This window comes from Rhinatrema bivittatum, chromosome 7, assembly GCF_901001135.1.
Source record: "Rhinatrema bivittatum chromosome 7, aRhiBiv1.1, whole genome shotgun sequence".
Classification (NCBI taxonomy): Eukaryota; Metazoa; Chordata; class Amphibia; order Gymnophiona; family Rhinatrematidae; genus Rhinatrema; species Rhinatrema bivittatum.
The window spans coordinates 262203564-262219939 of record NC_042621.1 but is presented as its reverse complement, the minus strand read 5'-3'; the positions used below and the strand labels follow the sequence as shown (position 1 = coordinate 262219939).

Here is a 16376-nt window from a genome sequence, read left to right as displayed (position 1 = left end):
TGATCCCCTCCTCCCCTCATCATTGCGGAGGCGGGAAACATTCCTGCCGCCTCTTTTCACTCTAGTCCTGGCATCCTGCCAATGTCTCTGTCACGGAAGGCAGCAGGCAGACTGCCTGCTGCTTATCAACCAGCTAAAGGCCTCTCCTTGAGCTCTGCCGCCTGCCAGCCCCCCACCTTATGTTAGGACCGCAAAAAAATTATAGCACTCCCCTCCCCACACATCGGTGCCTTCCTGACCACCTCTTCCCACACCAGCATCATCAGCAGATATATCTGTCTGGATTCTTCCTGACCACCAATGTAAGCAAAAGTTTGGTTTGGTTTTTTTTTTTTAATACATTCAGAGGAGGTTGGAGAAAAGAGTGAGTGTCAGTGAGCGTGTATTTGCATGTGGGAGCGTGAGAGCCATCTGTGCAAAGGAGCGTGCATATTTATGTGTGGCAGCATGTGCGAGTGAACATGCACGTGTGTGGGCGAGAGTGTGCCAGCAAGGATGCATAGGAGCAGGCATGTGTATTAGTACGAATGTGTCAGCAGGCGTGTGTGAGGGAACGTGTGTGTGTGTGTGAGTGAGTGTGTGTGTGTGTGTGTGTGTGTCAGGGAGACGGTATGTGTCAGAGACCCTTTGTATCTGAGTATATGCTTGGGGGTATCTTTTTTTTTCCTCTAACACAGAAAGACATACACACACACACACAGAATGTGTATTGGGTGTCTGTGTCAGAGAAAGACTCCCATACACTTTCTCAAGCACAAAGTGGGTGTTTGAAAGAGTGTATGTGGGTGTTTTTTTTTGTCAGAGACTATGAGTGTTTCTATCTGACACTGGCTAGCAGTGTGTTGTCTCAATACTTGGCAACTGATTCAAGAGCGGATTGGTTGGCAAGAGACTTTAATACAAGATTAGGAATCCAGGATATATATGTATATATATGAGATGAAATCACATTTGCGGAGAGGGGGCCCAACTGATTACATGAACGGAAGTGGGCCTGCAGCTGTGCTTGCTCACCCTTGGTCTTGGGTGCGCTCCATTACTTAGTTATTTAGGAAAAGATGTGAAATGTATGTTGAAGACATTTTGCTTTAGTTCTGTCAGGCTCCAGGTTACATGATGTACCCTCTGAAGGGTTAGTTTGTCATGCTTTTGGGAACTGTTGAAACACACACCGCATGGAAAGCACAAGGAAGTCAGACATATTCGCCATGGGCTAGTTTTGAAAAAAAATCCCCTGGGCTGATATTTTCTTGCAATCTGCCCCTGTACATAACCCTGTGTGCCCACCTGCAGTTCCTCAGTCCATCTTTACCCAAGATTAAAACAGCAAACGATAAAACAACTGACAAAATTTTCCATTAACTCCTTTTTATGTATTTATTTGTTAAACAAGTCTGTATTCCATACCTAGAACCTAGAATGAGCGGATGACTCTCCACCTCAACACATTGTGCAGGTTTCTAGACTGATCTGTGAGGAATGAAAATTAGCAAGGTAAGAACCGATTTTCCTTTCCCTCTACATACCCAGATCAGTCCAGACTCCTGGGATGTACCAAAGCTCCATACTTAGGGTGAGACTTGGAAAGTCCCGCTCGCAAAACACTCTCGCCAAAGGACCGGGACTCCGAACCCCCCACATCCAAATAATGTCTTGCGAAAGTATGCAGCAACTTCCCAAGTCGCAGCCCTGCAAATTTCCTGTGGCGAAACCAGCTGAGACTCCACCCATGAGGCCACCTGAGAGCGCGTAGAAAGGGCTCACAAACCTACAGGTACCGATGACCCTTCGCTATGTATGTCGAACGAATTGTCTCCTTGAGCCACCGCGTAATAGTAGCCTTAGATGCACGAGAACCTCTTTTCGAGCCACTTCACAAAACAAAGAGGTGATCTGACCTCCGAAAGTCATGTGTTACCTTAAGATATCGCAACAATGCTCTTTGCATGTCTAAACATTTAAGTTCTCTCGCAAGAGGAGCTGAGGAATCAGACACAGGAAAAGCTGGAATCTCCACCATCTGATTCACGTTAAATGCAGATACCAACTTAGGCAAAAAGGAAGGAACCGTCTGCAAAAAGGAGTCCGAAATCTGCAGGAATGCATCACGGCAAGACAAAGCCTGTAACTCCGAAATCCTCCTAGTGGAACATATGGCTACTAGAAAAATGACCTTAAGAGTCAAATCTTTAAGTCACTCTCCTGAGCAGTTCAAACATTGCTTCACACAAACCTCTGAAGATGAGATTAAGATTCCAGGATGGACAAACTTTCCTTACTGGTGGATGCAAATTCCAGCTCCACACCACGAGCCAAACAAACTCAGAAGTCACCACGATAAACGTGTCCCTGCCAATGTCCTCAAGCGGAAAAGGAAGGTGAAACTCCTCTGACAGCAGATTCCATCCAGACAACAGAGCTCTCTGCAGGGGCCTCACATGTGCAAATGTCCACAGCACTAACTCCAGGGTCGAAGCCATAGAGTCCAGAATGTGCAAATCATCCCAGACTGCCTGGTGACACTGACTTAAGGTCTTTGCTCAAATGAGCCAGTCGTCCAGGTATGGGTGAACCAGAATTCCCTCTTGGTGGAGAGCTGCCGCAATCACTACCATTACCTTCGTGAATGTCCGGGGAGGCGGTCGCCAGGCCAAAAGGTAGAGCTTGAAACTGAAAATGCTGACCCAGTATTTTTGAATCAGAGGAAGCGCTGATGCGCTCTGAGGATGGGAATGTGAAGATAAGCCTCTGTCAGATCCAGGGAGGCGAGAAATTCTCCCTGATGTACTGCAGCAATCACAGAGCGCAAGGTCTCCATCCTGAAGTGTGGGACCTTGAGCGACCTGTTGACCAATTTGAGATCCAAAATTGGGCGGAAGGATCCCTCCTTCTTGGGAACCACAAAGTAGACTGAATAATGGCCGGACCCCACATCCGTGGGCGGCACTGGGAGGATCGCTCCGAGGGCCAGGAGTCTGTCAAGCGTCTGTTGCACAATGGAGAAATTACTTATCTGATAATTTCGTTTTCCTTAGTGTAGACAGATGGACTCAGAACAACTGGGTATAGTGTACTCCTGACAGCAGTTGGAGACGGATCAGATTTCAATCCGACGTCAGTCCTAGTACATATACCCCTGCAGGAAGTGCAGCTCTTCAGTATTCTCCTCGAAAAGCAATTGTGGATATATGTGTGACTGGATAACTTGAAAAACCTTGGATAACTTGATTAACTATATAACTTGGTTAACTTGATTAACTTGAACCGGTTGAGTTGGATATAGCTGGAGACCGCCAGTGCCCTCAACCGAGAAACCGACACCCGGTAGGATGAGTGTCCTAATAGGAAATAAAGCTTGGCTTACCCGTGAGTATCTCGGATTCCATGATTGAAAGCAGCCGTGGGTGGGATACTGAGTCCATCTGTCTACACTAAGGAAAACGAAATTATCAGTTAAGTAATTTCTCTATTTCCTAGCGTGTAGCAGATGGACTCAAAATGGGATGTATAAAAGCTGCTCCCGAACCGGGTGGGAGGCTGTCTGTGGCCCATTTAGTACTGCCCTTGCGAATGCTGTGTCCTCTTGAGCCTGAACATCCAGGCAATAGAACCTAGAGAAGGTGTGGATGGAGGACGACATCGCTGCCCGACAGATCTCGGCAGGCAACAGCATCTTGGTTTCCGCCCAGGACACTGCCTGGGCTCTAGTGGAATGGGCCTTGACTTGTAACGGTGGTGGCTTGCCTGCTTTTACGTAGGCCGTCTTGATAACTTCTTTGATCCAGCAGGCTATGGTTGCCCGCGAGGACGCTTCCCCTTTTTTTTTCCTGCTGTGAAGGATCTTTCCAGGTATTGGACCAAAAGTCTGCTGACGTTGAGGTGGCATAGGCGGCGAGAATCATCAGAGTTCTTATGCTCATCTGGCGATGGTAGTGAGATGGTTTGGTTGAGATGGAAGTGAGAGACCACTTTGGGAAGGAATGATGGGACCCTGCGTAACTGAATGGCTTTCGGAGTAAGTCTGAGAAAAGGTTCCCGATAGGACAGTGCCTGGAGCTCTGAAATGCGACGGGCCGAACAGACTGCCACCAGGAAGGCCGTATTCAATGTTAGTAGTCTGAGGGACAGACCATAGAGGGGTCTGAAGGTAGCTCCTGCTAAGAAGTCTAGGACTAGGCTGAGGTTCCATAGAGGCACCGGCAACTTTAGGGGTGGTCAGATCTGCTTGACTCCTTTCAGGAAGCGAGAGACGTCCAGGTGAGAAGCTAGGCTGCTGCTCTCACTCTTGTTTGTGTAGCATGACAACACGGTCATCTGAAACTCGATGAAATTGACGGACTATCCCTTCTGTAAGCCGTTCTGCAGGAATTCCAAGATCGTGGGAATTTTGACGGACCGTGGGGTGATGTCGAGGTCCTCACACCAGGATTCGAATATTCTCCAAATCCTTATGTATGTTAGAGATGTGGAGAACTTGCATGCTCGAAATAGGGTGTCAATTACTGCCCCCAAGTATCCGCTCTTCCTCAGGCGAGTCCTCTCAATGGCCAGACAGTAAGAGAGAATCGAGCCGGGTCTTCGTGAAGTATTGGCCCTTGTTGGAGCAGATCCCTGTGTGGAGGTAGAGGGAGAGGGCTCTCTGTCAGTAGCCTTCGCATGTCTGCATACCACGGGCTTCTTGGCCAGTCCGGGGCCACTAGAATTACTGGCCTCTAGTGGTGTTCTATCTTGCGGATGATTCCGCCCAATAGGGGCCACGGCGGGAATGTGCATAGTAGCGTTTCCTGTGGCCAGGAACCAGGGCATCGATCCCCTAGGACTGAGGTTTCCGCCTGAGGCTGAAAAAGGTAGGCACTTGGGCATTGGAATGGTTTGCCAGGAGGTCCATGGTTGATGTTCCCCAATGGTTTACTATCAACTGGAAAGCTGTGGCCGACAGTCTCCATTCTCCTGGGTCCAGACTTTCTCTGCTGAGGAAATCCACAGCGACGTTGTCTTTCCCCGCAATGTGTGCGGCCAAGATGTCTTGAAGGTTCGCTTCCGCCCACGTCATTAGGGGGTCTATCTCCAGACACCCCTGTTGGCTGATGTAGGCCACTGTTGTGGCGTTGTCCGACATTGTCCCGGAGTCTGTGGTTGAACCGTAGACAGGCTAGTCTGACTGCTCGTGCTTCTAGTCGGTTGATGTTCCATCCCGACTCTTCTTTGTCTCATTGCCCCTGTGCGGTCAGCTCCTGGCAATGGGCTCCCCATCCTTGTAGGCTGGCATTTGTGGTGAGCACAATCCAGGTCGGTGAAGATAGCCTCACTCCCTTGCTCATGTGGTCTTCCTGTAGCCACCATCGAAGCTGGGTCTTGACTTTGTCCGGGAGCTGGAGGCGAACTGTATAGTTCCAGGACAGCAGACTCCATCTTGATAGCAGGGAGCGCAGTAGGGGTCTCATGTGAGCTCTTGCCCATGGCACTACTTCCAGTGTGGATGCCATGAGGCCGAGGACTTGGAGGTAGTCCCATGCTGTGGGGCCAAGCTCGTTTAACAGGGTGTCCAACTCTTCTCTCTGGAATATCCGCAGCACTCTAGGATCATCCCCTTCCATCTGAGAAGTAAGCAGGGGATCATCTAGGTCAGGGTCCGGAATAAAATCCCCCCCCCACCCCCCCGTAGAAGGGGGTACCAAAAGTATCCTGGAGGACCCCCTGAGGGGCCCCAGGTACCCCCACCCCTAAGCTCTCAACTTCCTGGGGAACTCCCACGGGAGGAGGATCAGCTGTCCTGGGTGCTTTGGGGGGTGGGGGGAGGGCCCTGGTGTCTCATCCGGAGGCTGGGACATCCTGGCCAGATAGGCATTATGCATTAGGAGCACAAAGTCCATGGAAAATGGAGGCGGGCCCGAGGGAGGCAAAATTGAACAGGCAGTGCCGCAGGCAGCGGGAAAAAACCTCCGCTTGCTATCTCACACCGACCCGATGCAATTCGCAGGCATCACAGAGGAATGTAACTTCTCTGTGGCCAGCAGCCCCAAGGAATGCGCTTCTCAGGGCAGCGGGTCGGGACATGAGTCGGGACGCAGGAACCTCCAACATGCACCCCTAGTAGAGCAGAATTAGAGACTATACCTGTAAAAACAAGGCAAGTACAAAACTTACCGCAGTACAGCCAAACCCAGAGTAAGGAAAGACAGTGAGAAAAAAAAAAAAACAGGTCTGCAAGTTATAAGCAAAATATATATTTTATTTTTTTTTTTTAAGTGGAAGTACTTGATCCATCTAAGAAAGGAAGAAGCTTAAAAGTAGAAAGGTTAGAAATCAAGTTCTCTCTCAATATACTGGGGAATCAGAGGTTCCCCTGCTCCTATCTGCTGGAGTCAGAAAGATACTGAGGATTGGAGAGGGTGCACTGGTTTATAAGGCAGCACCCTCCGAAGCTTTGTCTGACTCCATCTTGCTGGATGGCAGACATAACCCACCGTCTGGACTGATCCGGGTACGTACAGAGAACTCAAGTTACCTCCCAGGATCTCACACCTGTGAAGGATCAACAAATGGATGGGAAAATGGAATAAGCAGTGTGAACATCTCTCTCATTACCTGGACAAGTTGATATGTGCTTTCTCCATGACGGCGAGCCAGGCTAGCAACGGCTGCAGGTCATTCTCACTGGGGAGGTAATCATACAAGGCCTACAAAAGCAAAGGAATGTGAAACAGTGAGGATCCAGAGGAAAGAAAAAAAAATAAAATTCTCAAAAGGCAAAGCCTAGGAAAGATAATCCACCTCAGAAACTCACCGTGATGATCTGTGCGTTGAGTTCAGCAGTCAGCGCAGATGGGCTTGGCTTGGAATTAAAGAGGCCATGGAATGCCTGCATGGCACACGCAGTTATCAGCTGAAAACAGGAAAGGCAAGAGCACTTTTAAATCACGAAAAATGAACTTTCCAATACAGTATAAATCAATGGGCACTAAGAAAAACTCCCAAGATGGGTAGGAAGAAAAATATTCCTGTTCTCACCACGTGGCTGAGGGTCATGACCCTAAGCAGGGTCTCGCAGCAGGACTTCACCACCACGACAGGGAAGCAGGGCAGCAGGTCCTTCAGCAGCGTCAAAACATGAAGGGTCGTGGTAGCTTCTTTACTGCCTAATTTCCAAAAATACACAAGGAGCATAAAACAAAAGGCCGTGCATTTATCCGAATCTGAATTCAAACGTGCTATTTTCATCTTCAGTCCGTTATGTTTTCCCCAACAAACGATCCTTTCAGAGGGTCAATTTTGTTTCCACAAGAAATTGGCTTTTGGAAACTTGCTACAACCTGTCCACTGTACACACACTTTTATCCACAGCAGGGGGAGGCGTTACTGGAAACAGGACTGGGGAGGGGTTCAGAACTATGCACGTACTTTTGGAGTTGCAAAAATTCACAGGCAGTTTTTGCCAGCAACAGAAATCACACAACTTGGCAGGTGCAAACACGGAAACAAAGTACATATTTTCTCTCGGAAAATCAGTGCACAGTCCGCAAAAGCACCCACAGACTTTGCACTTACGCAGCCAATCTTAAAATTATAGCCTTAATGGGATCATTTTCAAAAGCCATTTACACGTGAAAAAAAACAATTTTATGCACTAAGTGGCTGTACCAAAATAGCCCAGATCTGAGCACATACAAAAAGCAGACACAGGACCCAGTCACGCATGCTGAGGGAGTTACGCATATGCTTTTTGTTTTTTTTTTAAAAAAATAAAGCATGTCTTGTTATGCTCTCCGAAGAGGTGGTGTAACTTTTCTGCAAGTGAATGGTGTGTGCATACTCAGTCACTTATCCAAGGATTTTCAAAGCAAAGTTAGTTTTGAAAAAGAATACTGGGTAAAGCCTGGGGACCTTTGCAGACTGTTTTGAAAATTTCAGTGCGCATTGCTAGCAGTGTAAAACTGACGTTCCAGCTAGAAAACAGCGACGGCTTCCCAGGTACAGAAACTGAGAGGATCATCTAAACTTCAGAAGGAAGACGAGCCACAGCAGATTTGGTCACTTTGCTGCCGCAGGAAGCCATCAGAAACTAACTTGTGTGGTTTCACAGCATTAAAGACAGCAGAGCAAAACTTGGAAGGGAAATGGCAGGAGTCGGCTAAGGTAACCGAAGGCATTCAGTACCCACTACAGAAGCTACATGGGATAAAAAGGGGAGAGCACAGTCTCATTCGGCTGATGCACCGCGCGCGAAGGGGAACCTGCTGATCTTTTGTACTTCCAGACAAGGGGCAGTCCCTGTTCTCCATACCTCCAAACTTCTCGATTTCCTGAATACAGAACTTTGCTGTGGATTGCGCAGCAGGATGGCAGGGGGGAGCAGCATCTCCAAACATGAAGTCGCTTCCTTTTAAGATGGAGCACACACCGACTTGGGCTGCCTTACGAACCTAAATGAAAATATATAATGTACCCAAATGCAAACAGAATGAATACACCCTTCCAAGAACCTAACACCCTGGATAGCGAAAGCTCATAGGGCACATCAATGTTCCAAAAAGGTTATATATCTATCTATATAGCTAGATAACTTGAAAACAAATAAATAAAAAGGAATAGCTGTCCTTCTTCCCCTTCTCATCTAGAATACTCACCTTTGGTTTGGTGTGGACAGTGAAGCTGAGCAGCCCGTGATAAATCTGTAGAGTTGAGGGGTAACTCCATACTGTCAGGTCCTGTTTCCGCAGCAAGATCGCCAAACAAGACAGGACCTGACACAGAAAGGAAAGGGGACTTAATTCTATGTTTACAACAATCTCACTATCCAAGCTGCAACCTTAATCAGATCTTCACTGGAACAGAGCTCATTCTGAAGTGGTTTGAGTGGACTGGGCTGTGGTGCTTTTCTGAGAGAAAGAGGAAAATTGGTTCTTACCTGCTAATTTTTGTTCCTGTAGTACCACAGATCAGTCCAGAACCCTGGATTTTGCCTCCCCTCCAGCAGATGGAGACAGAGAAAGTTTTACTGATAGTGCCACATAATCTAGTGTGCCACCTGTAGTCCCTCAGTATTGACCTGTACCAAAGCCAGATGAAAAAACAAAGGCAACCTCTTAATTAACTAAATCTCCCCCAAACGAGCAGTGGGAAGAGGAAACCTGATAACACCAAATGCGTCCACAGAATTCTGTGTAGGACTAACAATAAACCTGTGCCATTCTTCAGAGAAATCACAACAGATCGAGTGGACACTCCAATTCCCCCTTTTTTTTTACTAGAGGGCGAGAACTGTGGACTGATCTGTGGTACTACAGGAATGAAATTAGCAGGTAAGAACCAATTTTCCTTTCCCTGTATGTACCCATATCAATCCAGACTCCTGGGATGTACCAAAGCTTCCCTAAACAGGGTGGGAATGTGAGAGTCCCGCTCAAAACACACTTTCGCCAAAGCCCATGATCTCTGGGGCCTGGACATCTAAGAGGTAATGCCTGGCAAAAGTGTGCAACAATTTCCAAGTAGCCGCTCTACAGATCTCCTGTGGCAAAACTTGTTGACACTCGGCCCAAGAGGCAGTCAGAGAATGAGTAGAATACGCCCTTAGTCCCTCCGGAATAGGACGATCTTGACAGATAGACACAGAGCTAATAACCTCATTCAACCAATGCGCAATGGTAGCTCATGAAGACTTATGACCCTTCTTGGCTCCACTCCACAGCACAAAAAGATGATCTGACAAGCGCTAGCTGTTCGTAACCTTCAGGTAGTGCAACAAAGCATGCCTCACATCTAACTGTCGGAATTCTTTAGCATGAGGCATTGCAAGATCTAATATCAGGAAGGACAGAAGTTCCACCGACTGATTTAAGTGGAATGAGGAAATCACCTTCAGCAAAAAAAGCAGAACCGTTCTCAAGGAAATTCCCGCATCTGAAATTCTCAAAAAAGGGCTCTCTACATAAGGCCTGAAGTTCAGAGATTCGACGAGCCGAACAAATTGCCAACAAGAAAGCCATCTTCAAAGTGAGATCTTTCATAGTAGCTCGCTTCAGGGGCTTGAACGGAGGTGTGCACATGCTCTTAAGGTCCTTAAGATTCCAGGTCAGGCAAGATCTCCGAACCAGAGAACGCAAATACTTAGCCCCCTGAAGAAAACGCACAACATCCGGATGTGCCGCCAGAGAAACTCCCCGAACCTTGCGACAAAGACGGCCTAAAGTAACCACCTGAACTCTGAGGGAATTAAAGGACAGACCTTTAACCAAACCCTCCTGCAGGAAAGCTAAAACATCAACCACTGAGGCTCGAGAATCCACCTTCTGCACCATACACCAAGACTTAAACACTTTCCAAACTCTCACATATGCCAAAGACGTGAAAGTCTTTCTAGACTACAAGAGGGTACCGATGACCCCCTTCAGAGTAACCTTTATTCCTTAATCGCTCCCTCTCAAAAGCTAAGCCACTAGACAAAAGCGATCTGCTTGATCCAAACAAAACTGGTCCCTGGCACAGCAGATTGGGCAGATGCGCATACCGCAACGGACCGTCCACTGCTAGGTTGACCAAGTTCACAAACCACAGAAGCCTGGGCCACTTCTATGTGACACAAGACCTTGCCGACCAACAGCCAAGGCGGAAACATGACAGAAGGACCCCTTGTCGGCCAAAGCAGAACTAAGGCAGCCACTCCTCCTCTTTCTCTTCGCGGACTGAAGAATCGTGGAGCTTTGGCATTGTGAAACGTCGCCATTAGATCCATGTACAGTGTACCCCACCTTCAATGGATGAGGTATACTGCTTCCTCCCACAGCTCCCACTCTCCAGGATCTAGCTGATGCCAGCTAAGAAAATCTGCTTGCACACTGTCCTTGCCCGCTAAGTGGAGGCTGCCAGCCACTCCAGGTTGTTCTGCCCAACCAATTAACTCTCGGGCTTCCTGAGCCACTGCCAGGCTCTTGGTGCCCCCCTGTCGACTGATGTATGCTACCATTGGCGCATTGTCCGACAAGACCCTCACCGGCTCTCCCCTCACCAGGGGCAGAAAAGCCTGCAGGGCTAAGCGAAGAGTTCTCATATCCAAGAGACTGATGGACCATGAGGCTTCCTCCACAGACCACTGGCCTTGCATAGACTGGTTACGACACACCACTCCCCATGCGGAGAGACTGGCATTGCTGGTGACAATCGTCCAGGTCGGGATTTCCAAGTCCACACCCTGCCTTAGTTTGTCCGGCATAATCCACCAAGAGAGACTTGATGGAGCAAACTCCATAAGGGGAAGCAGAATCTGAACCTGCTCTGACAACAGATCCCAGTGGGATAGCAACACTGACTGCAGAAGCCTCATATGAGCAAATGCCCATGGAACCAACTCCAAGGTGGAAGCCATAGACCCGGGAACATGCAAGTAATCCCATACCCTTGGTGCTTGCTTTTGCAGTAATCTGTGAACTTGCATCTACAACTTGGAAATCAGATCTTCTGTGAGGAAAACCCTCCCCACTTTGGTATTGAAATGTGTCCCCAAGAATTCCAAATCCTGGGAAGGAACAAGATGACCTTTGCTCAGATTGACTATCCAACCCAGGAAGCGCAATCTGTCGAGGACTACATCCACTGCCTTCCGACAAAGGATCTCCAACTTGGCCCGAATCAACTAGTCGTCCAAGTAAGGGTGGACTAGGTCACCATCCCTCCAGAGCGCTGCCATCACCACGACATCACCTGGCAAAGGTCCTGGGCGCCGTCGCCAGACCGAAAGGCAGGGCGTAAAACTGAAAATGGTCACCCAGAATCATGAATCTCAGATATCTCTGATATCAGGTCAGATTACGATGTGCAAGTAGACCTCGGTCAAATCCAGAGACGTCAGATACCCTCCTTTGTGCAGAGGCAATCATCGAATGTAAGGTTTCCTTACATTCGAACCTTTAGCCCGACATTCATCTTTTTTAAATCTAGAATGGGACAGAATGTGCCCTTCTTGGGGACTATGAAATAAATGGAATAGCGACCCAACCCTCGCTCTCCCAGGGGGACAGGCATGATGGCACCAAGCGTGAGAAGAGGAGCAATGGTTTCCCGCACCGTCAGGGGAGACGAGGAACCGATCTCCTAACAGCCGAGCAAATTCTAAAGCATAGCCTTGACTTATCACGCCGAGGACCCACTGGTTGGACATGATCTTGGCCACTCCTCAAAGAACAGAACCAGCCGGTCCCCTATTACTGGAATGGAAGAGTGAACCAGCCTAGTTTCACTGCGCGGGTTTGGTTCCACCGCCACATTGAAATTGTCGACTTAGTGTGCTGTGGCAGTCAAAAAAAGCAAATAATGTTAGGAATTATTAGGAGGGGAAAGTGAATAAAACTGAAAATGTCATAATGCCTCTGTATCGCTCCATGGTGAGACCGCACCTTGAATAGTGTGTACAGTTCTGGTCGCCACATCTCAAAAAAAGATAGCAGTTGCGATGGAGAAGGTACAGAGAAGGGCGAGCAAAATGATAAAGGGGATGCTACAGCTCCCCTATGAGGAAAGACTAAAGAGGTTAGGGCTGTTCAAGCTTGGAGAAGAGATGGCTGAGGGGGGATACGATAGAGGTGTTTAAAATCAAGAGAGGTCTAGAACGGGTAAATGTGAATCAGTTATTTACTCTTTCGGATAATAGGACTAGAGGGCATTCCATGAAGATAGCACGTAGCACATTTAAGACTAATCTGAGAAAGTTGTTTTTCTCTCAACACATAATTAAACTCTGGAATTTGTTGCCAGGGAATGTGGTTAGTTCAGTTAATGTAGCTTGGTTTAAAAAAGGTTTGGATAAGTTCTTGGAGAAGTCCATTACCTGCTATTGATCAAGTTGACTTAGAAAATAGCCACTGCTATTACTGGCATCAGTAGCATGGGACATACTTAGTTTTTGGGGTACTTGCCAGGTACTTATTTAAGAGCTTTTATATACCGATAACGGTTTGCACATCATATCGGTTTACAAGAAACAGTGTGATTATATAGCGTAGCATATATAGTTAACAGAAAAATAATTAAACAAGTCAGTCAGAACATAATGAGAGTGTTAAGAGTATAGCATTAACACATATGAGTTAAAAACTATGCACATGTTGATGGGAGGGGTGGGTACTTGTAGCCTGGATTGCCAATGATAGAGACAGGATGCTGGGCTTGATGGACCCTTGGTCTGACCCAATATAGTAATTTCTTATGTTCTTATGATGGAAGAGCCACCTCTGCTCGATCTATACACTCGAAAGGACTGGGTCCAGGACTGTTGTATGCCGGAGGACTGCCTCTGAGAACTCCCCAACACCCTCATGGTCTGAAACCTTTGATTAGCTCCGAAGCGGGAACGGGAAGGAAGAAAGCCTTTCGCCTTTGGTTTATCTTTTGGCAGTTTATGGACCTTATTCTCCCCGAGAAACTTAATCATCTCTTACTTAAGAAATTGCCATGCTGGATCAGACCAAGGGTCCATCAAGCCCAGCATCCTGTTTCCAAAAGAGGCCAAACCAGGCCACAAGAACCTGAAAATTACCCAAACACTAAGAAGATCCCATGCTACTGATGCAATTAATAGCAGTGGCTATTCCCTAAGTAAACTTGATTAATAGCCGTTAATGGACTTCTCCTCCAAGAACTTATCCAAACCTTTTTTGAACCCAGCTACACTAACTGCACTAACCACATACTCTAGAGCTTTGTGTGTTGAGTGAAAAAGAATTTTGTCCGATTAGTCTTAAATGTGCTACTAGCTAACTTCATAGAATGCCCCCTAGTCCTTTTATTATTCGAAAGTGTAAATAACCAATTCACATCTACTCGTTCAAGACCTCTCATGATCTTAAACACCTCTATAATATCCATCCCACCTCAACAGTCTCTTCTCCAAGCTGAACAGTCCTAACCTCTTCAACCTTTCCTAATAGGGGAGCTGTTCCATCCCCTTTATCATTTTGGTTGCCCTTCTCTGTACCTTCTCCATCACAACTATATCTTTTTTGAGATGCGGCGACCAGAATTGTACACAGTATTAAAGGTGCGGTTTCACCATGGAGCGATATAGAGGCATTATTAATTTTTCCATTTTATTCACCATTCCTTTCATAATAATTCCTAACATTCTGCTTGTTTTTTTTTGGCTGCTGCAGCAGACTAAGCAATGATTTTAAAGTTTTATTCACTATGATGCCTAGATCTTTTTCCTGGGTGGTAGCTCCTAATATTGAACCTAACATCATGTAACTACAGCAAGGGTTATTTTTCCCTATATGCAGTCCAAGTACAGATCCCTGAGGCACTCCACTGTTTACCCTTTTCCACTGAGAAAATTGACCATTTAATCCTACTCTCTGTTTCCTGTCTTTTAACCAGTTTGTAATCCACAAAAGAACATCTACCGGTTCACCTTTATCCACATGTTTATTAACTCCTTATAAAAAATGAAGCAGATTTGTTAGGCAAGACTTCCCTTGGGTAAATCCATATTGACTGTGTTCCATTAAACCATGTCTTTCTATAAGCTCTATGATTTTGATCTTGAGAATAGTTTCCACTATTTTTCCCAGCACTGAAGTCGGGCTCACTGGTCTATAGTTACCCGGATCACCCCTGGAGCCTTTTTTAAATATTGGGGTTACATTGGCCACCCTCCAATCTTCAGGTACAATGGATGACTTTAGTGATAGGTTACAGGTTTTAACTAATAGATCAGAAATTTCATTTTTGAGCTCCTTCAGTACCCTAGGATGCATACCATCCGGTCCAGGTGATTTGCTACTCTTTAGTTTGTCAATCTGGCCTACTACATCCTCCAGGTTCACAGTGATTTCGTTCAGTTCGTCTGACTCATCACCCCTGAAAACCATCTCCGGAACTGGTATCTCCCCAACATCCTCATTAGTAAACACAGAAGCAAAGAATTAATTTAGTCTTTCTGTAATGGCCTTATCTTCCCTAAGAGCCCCTTTAACCCCTCGGTCATCTAATGGTCCAACCGACTCCCTCACAGGTTTCTTGCTTGGGATATATTTTAAAAAGTTTTTATTATGAGTTTTTGCCTCTACGGCCAATTTCATTTCAAATTCTCTCTTCACCTGTCTTATCAATGTTTTACACTTACCTTGACAATGCTTATGTTTTATCCTATTTTCTTCAGATGGATCCTTCTTCCAATTTTTGAAGGATTTTTTTTGGCTAAAATAGCCTCTTTCACCTCACCTTTTAACCATGGTGGTAATCGTTTTGCCTTCCTTCCACCTTTCATGTGTGGAATACATATGGACTGCGCCTCTAGGATTGTATTTTTAAACAATGTCCATGCCTGTTGAACAATTTTAACCTTTGCAGCTGCACCTTTCAGTTTTATTCTATTTTCCTCATTTTATCAAAGTTTCCCTTTTGAAAGTTTAGTGTTAGAGCTGCAGATTTACTTATTGTCCCCCTTCCAGTTATTATTTTAAATTTGATCATGTTATGATCACTGTTGCCAAGTGGCCCCACCACCGTTACCTCTCTCACCAAATCATGTGTTCCACTAAGAATTACATCTAAAATAGCTCCCTCTCTTGTTGGTTCCTGAACCAATTGCTCCATGAAGCAGTCATTAATTACATCCAGGAACTTTATGTCTCAAGCAAGTCCTGATGTTACATTTACCCAGTCAATATTGGGATAACTGAAATCTCCCATTATTATTGCACTGCCAAATTGGTTAGCTTCCCTGATTTCTCTTAGTATTTCATCATCTGTCTGACCATTTTGTCCAAGTGGAAGGTAGTATACTCCTATCACTATTCTCTTACCCAATACACATGGGATTTCTATCCATATAGATTCTACTGAGCATTTAGTCTCTTGTATAATCTTTATCCTGTTGGACTCTATACCCTCCCGGACATAAAGTGTCACACCCCCACCAAGTTGATCCTCCCTATCATTGCGATATAATTTGTACCCTGATATAGCACTGTCCTATTGGTTATCCTCCTTCCACCAAGTCTCTGTGATGTCAATTATGTCAATCTCATCATTTGCTGTTATACACTAACTCTCCCATCTTACTTCTTAGACTTCTGGCATTGGCATACAGACATTTCAAAGTGTGTTTTTTGTTTGTATTAACAACCTGCTTTTCAGTTGTTAGGGATAATTCAGAAACCTTTAGCTTCGGTGATTGTTTACATATAGGCACATGGACTATGTTTGCTTTTAATGGAACCTCTCTGTTGGGATGCCCTAACTCTCTTGTTTCATTAGTATCCTTCAAGGATACATTTCTTCGAACCATGCACTGCTGACTGACTGTCGGCTTTCCCCCTTGTTCTAGTTTAAAAGCTGCTCTATCTCCTTTTTGAAAGTTAGTGCCAGCAGCTTGGTTCCAC

General features: G+C 46.2%; 1 protein-coding gene across 2 annotated transcripts in view; it reads right to left on the bottom strand.

Moving 5' to 3' along the window:
* The window catches only part of RRP12 (ribosomal RNA processing 12 homolog), a 147915-nt gene that overhangs the window by 99475 nt on the left and 32064 nt on the right, over nucleotides 1-16376 (bottom strand). For both annotated transcript variants that reach the window (XM_029610169.1, XM_029610170.1), the window contains exons 6-10: nucleotides 8628-8744; nucleotides 8285-8423; nucleotides 7012-7139; nucleotides 6788-6886; nucleotides 6589-6680 (exon numbers count right to left, since the gene is read on the bottom strand). In XM_029610169.1, coding sequence (XP_029466029.1) covers nucleotides 6589-6680; nucleotides 6788-6886; nucleotides 7012-7139; nucleotides 8285-8423; nucleotides 8628-8744 — 575 coding nt within the window. The remainder of the gene's footprint in view (nucleotides 1-6588; nucleotides 6681-6787; nucleotides 6887-7011; nucleotides 7140-8284; nucleotides 8424-8627; nucleotides 8745-16376) is intronic.